The sequence below is a fragment of the Phoenix dactylifera genome, chromosome 3 (genome assembly GCF_009389715.1).
Source record: "Phoenix dactylifera cultivar Barhee BC4 chromosome 3, palm_55x_up_171113_PBpolish2nd_filt_p, whole genome shotgun sequence".
NCBI classification, from domain to species: domain Eukaryota; kingdom Viridiplantae; phylum Streptophyta; class Magnoliopsida; order Arecales; family Arecaceae; genus Phoenix; species Phoenix dactylifera.
The window spans coordinates 22,770,998-22,779,896 of NC_052394.1; the positions used below are offsets into that span (position 1 = coordinate 22,770,998).

At 42.1% G+C, this 8,899-nt stretch overlaps 2 protein-coding genes and 1 long non-coding RNA gene across 3 annotated transcripts; 1 reads left to right on the forward strand and 2 right to left on the reverse strand.

Moving 5' to 3' along the window:
- Positions 1–899: 899 nt before the first annotated feature.
- LOC103716525 lies at positions 900–6,424 on the forward strand. The gene is made up of 5 exons (XM_026808232.2): positions 900–1,037; positions 1,592–1,799; positions 3,148–3,230; positions 3,536–5,303; positions 5,548–6,424. Exons 2-5 carry the CDS (start codon positions 1,640–1,642, stop codon positions 6,288–6,290), a joined length of 2,754 nt encoding a protein of 917 aa, XP_026664033.2. The 5' UTR covers positions 900–1,037; positions 1,592–1,639; the 3' UTR covers positions 6,291–6,424.
- On the reverse strand, positions 4,005–5,563 carry LOC113463351. Its single transcript, XR_003387454.2, has 4 exons — positions 5,150–5,563; positions 4,803–5,035; positions 4,284–4,425; positions 4,005–4,172 (listed from the first exon to the last, which is right to left on the reverse strand). It is a non-coding gene; the product is annotated as an uncharacterized LOC113463351 (long non-coding RNA).
- On the reverse strand, positions 6,421–8,798 carry LOC103716523 (pentatricopeptide repeat-containing protein At4g21065-like). Its single transcript, XM_008804555.3, has one exon. The coding sequence runs from the start codon at positions 8,325–8,327 to the stop codon at positions 6,492–6,494; it is 1,836 nt and encodes a 611-aa protein (XP_008802777.2). The 5' UTR covers positions 8,328–8,798; the 3' UTR covers positions 6,421–6,491.
- Positions 8,799–8,899: the final 101 nt, after the last annotated feature.

Consider the following 8,899-nt stretch of genomic DNA (forward strand, 5'->3'; position numbering starts at 1 on the left):
TAAGCCCAAATGAATTGGCCATTACATGGGAATCTAATTGTTGAGTCTCACATCTACTATAATTTGCCCGCAAATATTCTATAGATCCCAAACAAGATCGAGGCATGGCACCATTTAGATTAGCATCTATCCTGCCACTAGAATGTAAACTAAAAAGAGCAGTTTACAGAAAAACATTTGCTTAGTGATAAACATTTCAACCAAGATTCGTCATTTCAGTGCCGGTTCTCATGCGGGTGCCACACTAGTACAGTATCAGTACAGTATGATACGAAGTTTTTTTTAGCATACTGAGTATTGGTACGGTATGTTACACTCCATATTGTTCGTTTTGGACTAGCACGATATACTATAGTTTCAACTATTAATTAACTACAAACTAGATTTTCGTGCCACTTCTCAAACCATAACCACTATCCTCAAATCTCATGTGCATTAGCGATCCGCTTAAATAAACTCGGCACCATCGCATCGTAGTAAAAAAATTATCATTTTCTCAAAATCTCTTTTTTTTCTTGTATTTGACTTTATAGATATATATATTGCGCCATAACTATGATGGCTCGTATTCTTCCGCTTGCGATAGAAATTTTCTTGTTATAAACAAATAATTTTGATACGGAATCAGTAAATTGCATAGCTTTGCCTTATGACTGACGTACTTTGTTTGGTACGGTCCAAATCGAACCACAGAACCGGACCGGTTTGTTCAGCTCCGGACCGAACCGAAGGGAAAACCGGTTTCTCCTCCAGGTTCCGCTGGTTTACGAGTTGCGGCCGTTGGCAGTTGCGCGCGGGAACAACGGCACGGAGAGGACGGTAAGAAAAAAGAAAAAAAAAAGCGGTAAGAAGACCGCAAGGGAAGAAAGAAGGGAGCGGACGACCGTTGTCCTCTCTCTCCCTCTTTCTCTCCATCCTATATCCCCTCCTCTATTTCCTCCTAACCCTAACCATAACTCTAATCCTAATCCTTATTCTCCTCTGGATACGGAGGCTACCAAAGAACTCACATTCCCCACGACCATCCTGATCGCTTGGTACGTCTTCTCTTGATTCCAAGATCATTGTTTCTTCCTTTCTGAAATTTTTGTCGTTGTTAGATTTAATTTTTTTAACAAAAATCTTCGATGTTGCTTCTTTATTGAATAAGAGGATATTCTTTAATCCGGATTTTTTTGGAAAAGATCATGTTTTGATGTTTCAGGTGATGTCCTCGCTGCTCTTTTTCTTTTTTTTCCCTATAATTATATGCTTTCTACCCAGGAGATAATGCATCTGTTGAACCGTTCATTTAGATTGCAAAGGAGAAGAGGAAATAATTTTGGTTCTTTTCGGCCATATGATTATGATGGTTGATGGTGGTTGTCATGGAAATTCCAGGCATTGCACTGTTCTTGTGATGATGCTCCTTTTGGCTATCATAAGATGCTATCCTGGAGATAATGCAGCTGTCGGAACCTTTTGTCTTGATTAATTTTAGTTCCTCTTGGTCATATATATTGCTCATGGAGTCCAGCTACTGCAAATTACGTTTGTATCATTCTTTTATGTGATGGTCGCTTTCTTTGATCAGCTGCTCTCTTTTTTACAGCATAGCATCCATCAGAGGCCAATTGTTCTTTAGCTGCTGGCAGTAGACATGGGTGAGAATTTGCAGCCCGAGAGGTCCAAAATGTCACTCGACAACTATCATCCAGGCTGCATGCAGAGCCTACTTCACGTCCTCGACTTGCACCAGCGGCTTTATAAAAGAAAGACTCTAGGATACCGGAGGAATGACGGTGAAAGTCGGCCTGGAAGTAAGTCTTTTTTTTTTACTCGATGAATAGCCTGTCTCTCTCGCTCTCTCTTTTTATTTTTCATTATTCACCATACTAATAGGTTAAGTAGTAGTTTTCGAATACTTATTACATAGTCAACAGGAAATGATGCAAGATGTTTAGGTGGTCTATGATTGTCTCATAAAATCTAATTCATTAGAAAAGATAAAGAGATGGTATCTTGACAGTCCTATCTATTGGTCCTGCTTCGCAAACAACATGAAAGAAGGCTACATTATTTCAGTGTCACTTGTCAAGATATTGATCAATTATATCAGCAAACCAACAAGGAGAAGCAAGAGCATGTTCCACCTAATTTGTCACATACGGAGACTCTCCATCAGCTGATGGTTTGATATAAAGTCCTTCAAGCTTTGCTGAATAGTTGTTTCTATGTCTTGATCAACTCGCTCTCAGGGGCCCTAAGATAAGTTACTGAAATAACTCATTCAATTCTGTACTAACTTCAGCGAGGTTTATCCTAGAGAATCCCTGCTCTGTCAAGGTCAAAGTTGCAGTTTTTCTTTCCATCTTAAGGTGATTCTATGAAGCAATGGCCAATGGTTAGGACTGTGAATAGGCTAACAACAGTTTCAGAATTGCAATCCAAACAGTTCCACAACCTATTACCAACCAGCGGCACCTTAAAAAAATTAGTTATGTTTCACATATTTATTTTTTAAAATGGTCAATAAGCAATATTTATTATAAATCTTCTTAGAAATGCATGGCTTTAGGGATGTAGTATATTAGATTATCATCTGGCTGTAATCTTCCAAAGGTGATAATTTCCTGGTTTAACTGAGCACTTGATCTCGTTAGGGAATTTTTTTTCTGGATTTCATCATATTGATTATTCTACGCACGTTAAGTGAGCTAATTCACAATGGCAGCAACATTTTAATTATGTTTATTGCTTTTGTAACTAAAGAAATTGCAGACTGTACTTGCCTGCCTTTCCTTATGCTACAGTACTATTCATTCCGTTATCATGGTATTAGGCACTAGAACAAAGTTAGTTGCTCCTATGGATGTGATCTGCTTAGTTTAACATCCTTTCTTGGATCGGAGGTTCAAGATTTTTTCAGTTATGTAGGAACTCAATTAGAATTGATGGTTTCTTGTTCCTTAAAAGGATTATAGGTGCTGAAGATAATCCTGCTTACCTTTCATGTGGATTGTAATGCTTAGCCTGTACTTGCTCCCTGTTACTTCTATCTGTTTAATGAATGCATCACACATTTTTTTTTTGGTCATCATGTGGGTTAGATGGTCACTTCACAATTTCATTTTCCCATGCTCATTATAAATTTTTAAAAAATTTCAGGAGTTAAAACTCCAAAAATGAAGCACCATATTCCTTCAACCAGTGAAGACAATGTCTATCTGGATAAAGATGCAAAATTCCTGGTGAGCTCAATACATCTCTGAAAGACAAAACTGCAAGCTTCAGAATATGCTGTTGATAAATGTGTTATTTCTTTTTATCAATTTTGATCGAAACAACCTTAATTTCTTCTTTTTATTGAAAATAAATGCAAGCATATATCATGTCATGTCTTCAATTAGTTCTGCCCATATCGCTATATAAGTCATGTTGTTAGCTTATCAAATGAACCAGAATTTAAGTGTTGGTTGTTTCTGAAACTGTCTCTTAATATATTAATGCATGTTCTTTTGAACCATCTGATGACTATTTGTTGATGCCGCCCCAGACAGAAGATAAAATTAGTCCTGCAAACAGGACTTCTGGCAAGGCTCTCATGAGAAACATAATTTGTAAAAGAAGGAATAGGCAGAAAGATCAGAAGCGAAAGATTTCTCCATTGGCATCACGGTTGCTTCGTACCAGTTCTATCCATCGTTTGGAATGCAATGATTATGTTCTTCCTGATGAACTTACTTCCGGCAGCGAAACTTCACCAGTTGGACTTCATTCAGCTGAGGCTGCTTCTTCAAGTAGCCAAAATAGACCATCATCGAGCAAAACCTCCGGCAGTCCTATTATTCGAAAGCAATGCAAAGTGTGTGGGAGCATTAACATTGCGGATGACAAGGGTCATAACCGGCTTGGAGATCATTTACTGGAGAAAAGAACACTTCTTGGAGAAAAGTTAAATGAAGCAAAGGAAGCCTTGTTAAAAAAACAGCAAAGTACGCATGCTGGAGAAGCAGGAAGAGGTGTTGCTCTCCTTCAATCAAAAGAATTCTTGGATATGATGGAGTTACTCAATGCAAACAGGGAGTTAATTCTAAAAATTCTACAGGATCCAACATTCATTATAGCAAATTATCTGCAGGGTCAACAGGCTTCTGGCTCCGAGATGGTTTTGACCACGTCTAGTTCACTTCCTGCAGCAGAGTTGTCATGCAGAAATAGCGAGGCACTTAGGCTCAATCATAAGTCGAAGGAAAGTGAACCTCTCTCCAGAAAAAATGGGAAGTTGGAAGCTGGAAGCTCACCTTTAGTTCCTAATATCATTGAGGATGGTTCCCAGGCGATGGAATCAATTACTGATGAAGAGGACGAAATTCTAACAGTGGAAGCTGAAAATCTGGATACTGCTGGAACTGCTCCTGCTCTTGGATACTTAACGGGTTCTTTCTATATATCAAACGACAAGAAAGATAGGACTCTTTCAAATCATTTTAAGACCATCAAGCGGAGGATAAAAGATGTAATCAAGGATAACAAAAAGGAGCATCATAGAATCTCTATGGATGGGGTTCTCCACAAAATCCCATATGGACAGAAGGTATCCGAGGATGTGAAGAAAGAAGTTCAGAGTCTGTTGGAACGATCTGCATCCGACAAACTTAATAGCTACAGCTCAAAAGGTAAATTTGGGAGAAAAGGTGTTGCTTCTTCAAAGAGCGGCCCTGTAGGTGGAAGTATCAGGAAATCTTTCTCGCTAACTGAATCCTTGGATAAGTATTCTCATTTGTTCGAGTCTATTTCAAGCAGAGAAAAGAAAAGGTTACCTGCATGTTCAGTGTCGACGAAAGAAGATAGTGGTTTACAGGTTAGGAAGTTCCCAAAAGCCTTCGAAAGGATATTCTCCCTCCCTGAACTTGACTCATATTCTTTAAGCAAGGATATCCAAGATGAAGTATCTGATGCTTCCCAGTCACTAGAGATGCTAACTTCAGGTCCTCAAATTGATGATGCAGTGCTTGATCCATATAGTTATAATAAGCCCAAGCCAGTTGACAATCTTGTATGCACAGAGGAAAGCATAAAATCAGATGCACTGACAGAACATATTGTAGAAGTAAATGCTAATGAACAGCCCATATTGATCAATGAACTAGATCATTGTGACACCTACAGTATTTCTGACAACTTTGTTTCAGAAGAGGATAACTATGGTTCCCTGCATGTGATTTCCAGTGATATGCCTGCAGAGCCAAGTCCAATCTCTGTAACTAACTTATGTGCTCAAGAGGACCTTGTCAGTCCTGCAAAGGATTCTGTCTCAGAAGGTAAAATATCTCAGATCAGCAAGACATTTTTTACTGAAAGTCACAAACTCATATATTCATAATTTCCCAAAAACCAATCATCTGAGGAAATGCCTTCTCTTCTTGATCCAATTATCAGTTTTTCTTCTATCTTCTATGATTACTCAATGAATAGTCTAGGAAGTAAGAACATCTTTAATTAGGAAGATAAAGCAGGATCCTGTTTTTATTGATAATAATTGCTCATATAACTATCCAACTGCAGCAGGTTCAGAGCTGAAAACTAGGCAGATAGATTTGGAGGAGCTGGATTGTTCGGAGCTGAAAACTAGGCAGACTGATCTAGGGAGCTGCTGGGGTATTGATGATGCCTCCAATGTGGTGGAAGGTGTTGAAACAGACTTTGGCAAGGCACCAACTTCAATGGAACTCGATGATTTTAATTCTTCCGACATTCAGGTGGATGAGAAGGATGAGGCACAGTTTCATTATGTGAGAGATATATTGATGAAGTCTGGGTTTAGCAGTGATGAGCTTCTTGGAGAATGGTATTCTCCTAACCAGCCAGTGGACCCCTCACTGTTTGAAGAAGCAGAATGTTCTTGTTATGAACTTGATCCTGCTGGATACGAGCCTGAAATGACTCTTAATCACATGCTTCTGTTTGATCTGATCAATGAAGTCTTGTTGGAAATTTACGACAGTACCTTCACTTACTGCCCCTGGCTCTCGCGTTTTGATTCTCGTGTTCGGCCAATGCCAGCAGGTTACCATGTGCTCGAGGAGGTGTGGGCAATCATTAGTCACCATCTCAGCTCTCAACTGCAGCTGGATCAAACTGTGGAGGATATTGTTGCTCGAGATTTCATGAAGGATGATGGATGGATGAGCCTCCAACATGATACTGAGTACATAGGCCTGGAGTTGGAAGATCTGATTTTAGATGATTTGCTAGCTGAGGTCATTCTTCAATTTGATGACTTGCCGAGTTCTCTATATGTTCTCTGAGAAATCGAGTCCTCAGTATGTTCATTCCTAGTTCCTGTCTCCATCACGTGCACAGAGCTTTCTTTTTGCCATTATTTTTTTGTAATTATGAAGAAATCTGTTAAATAATTTGCCTCCAATAGGGCTTTTTCTTTTGGGCCGATAGCAAGTTTAAGCTCACTCACTCCTTGTTCAGACAAGCATCCAGTTGATGCGTTCCTTTCACCAAAAATCTTTACATGAACAGAACCCATCTTTAAAACAATGAAACCGATTCCGATCCCTCACTGTGATCTCACGATCATACACCTTAGAAATGAATTTTGTTGCTAAATGGCAGTCTGCACACACCCGCAGATTCTTAACAATCCAAATTGGTGTCCTCGGAGGAGTCTTCAGCAACATGAAAGCAATGGCCAACTTCTCACTATGCCAATGCAATGCATCCTCCTTATCCCCTTCATCAATGTCGAGCAGTACCTCTGAAGATATTGGCACATACCCTGCTCTCTTCAACTTCTTCCCAATCTCCTCCACCATCTCATAGATCTCCTTAGACTGCAAATGTGATGTATCTCCGGCAATGAACTCGTAGATCTCACCATCTAGCTCCACCGAACTGCTTCCAGGCACCTTCCTAATCCCACGCTTGCTCATCACCTTCCTGATCTCCCACTTCTTGTCCCACCGGCGTGTCGATGCATAGACATTAGATAACAATACATAATTCGAACTGTTCATCGGATCCTCCTCAAGAAGTTGCTTATTGATGCTCTCGCCAAGCTCAAGCCTACCATGGATGCGACAAGCACTGACTAATGTCCTCCATATCACCGGGTTTGGCTCGATTGGCATCGTTCGAACAAAATTCACTGCCCGCTCGACCATCCCTGCTCGGCTAAACAGATCCACCATACATCCATAGTGCTCAATTTTGGGTTCGATGCCGAATTCTCTCCTCATCGAATCAAAATAGCGGCATCCTTCATCAACCATGCCAGCATGGCTGCATGCAGTGAGGACGCCGATAAAGGCTACATCATCGGGGGGCACGCCAGCATCCTTCATTGCCTCGAAGATGCAGACCGCTTCACTCCCACGGCTGTGCATTGCAAGCCCATCGATCACCGACGTCCATGACACGATGCTTCTCTCCGGCATTCTCTCGAAGAGAGCCACCGCACCATCAATGTCCCCACATTTGGCAAGGGTGTCCACCAGAGCATTGCACAAAGGCAGACTCTTCGGTATGCTCTCCCTCTCGATGTAAGACCCGAGCCATCTTGCGAGCTCGAGAGCCCCCAAGTCAGCGCAGGCAGAGAGCACTGTGATGATGGTGACATCGTCAGGACGGACTCTGCCGACCTGCATCTCCCGAAAGAGAGCCACGGCCTCGTTGGACAGGCCCGACCGGACATAGCCGGCGATCATAGCACTCCAGGTGACCGGGCTGGACCTCGGAATCCTGTCGAACACCTTGCGAGCAGAATCAAGGCTGGTGCTGGAGCCGGAGTACATGCGGATGAGGGTGTTCTGCACGTACGAATCATCGGCGAATCCAAATTTGACGGCCGAGGCATGGACCTGGGAACCGACACCATGGGCATGGGGGAGGCCAGCGCAGGCCTTGAGGAGAAAAGGGAATGTGAACTTGTTGGGGCGGCGGCGGCGGCGGAGCATGAGGGAGTAGTAAAAGATGGCTTCTTGCTTGGAGTCGGGGCGGTGGGACTCGGCGTGGGAGCGGATGACGGTGTTGAAGAGGAAGTCGTCGTATAGATGGGTGGCGGCACGGGGGGAGAAGAGGAGGGAGGTGGCGGCATCGACGGCGTCGAGGGAAGAGGCGGTGGAGGTGAATTTGGTGAGAACGAGAGGGTTGGCTTGGAGGCCGGACTTGAGGAGGAAGGCCTGGGCTTGGAGGAGTTCGGGGAGAGACTCGCAGCCTTGGAGCAAGGCCAGGCACGTCTGTTCAGCCGCTCGTCCTCTGGCAGCCGTGCGTACCAGAGGAGGGAGGCTTTTGAAATGCCTTGCCGAGGGAAACACCATATTCCTCAAGTCCATCGCCAGGCCAACAACAACATTTGAACTACCGCTGCACCCTGCTATATGGATGGTGTCATTGACCGTTCATTGATTGGCAACATGCAGAAATTGATACAATCTCACTTCTTAATAATCAGCACATTATGATGGAACAAGTTTGTATGTTCCTAGCATGGAAATACACAAACAAAAATCTGGTGTTTACTGCAGAATAAACTATGGTAAACCTCAAAAAATATTTCTTCAAGTGCGAGCTTTCTACCAGCAAATCTACAGGCAAAGATGATGATACAGCCTGTAAATTTTGGGACAATCTTGCAATTGCAATAGCAGAACATGGTCTAATTTTCCTGCTGCTTCAAAGAGAGGCATGAGATTGGAATGGTAGAGCAATCTTTCCCTTAAATGATATCAGAACTTTCGGAATGAATTTTTGACTTAAAGGCACCAAAGAAAACTGAAAAAATCACAACCAGTCTTGATAACAAACCTTATCGCATCAAATGACAATAATTATGAAAAGAATGAATGATGTATAACTTGACATCAATTTTGTGTATCTTCACACCCCCGTCGCAGGCCTAAAGTCT

Bases quoted from the DNA above. Each gene is read 5' to 3' on its own strand.
- LOC103716525 (XM_026808232.2), top strand. From the start codon at position 1,640: ATGGGTGAGAATTTGCAGCCCGAGAGGTCCAAAATGTCACTCGACAAC. The intron at 3,231-3,535 runs GTGAGCTCAATA...ATGCCGCCCCAG, and splicing joins ATAAAGATGCAAAATTCCTG to ACAGAAGATAAAATTAGTCC. The intron at 5,304-5,547 runs GTAAAATATCTC...ATCCAACTGCAG, and splicing joins AAAGGATTCTGTCTCAGAAG to CAGGTTCAGAGCTGAAAACT.
- LOC103716523 (XM_008804555.3), bottom strand. From the start codon at position 8,327: ATGGACTTGAGGAATATGGTGTTTCCCTCGGCAAGGCATTTCAAAAGC.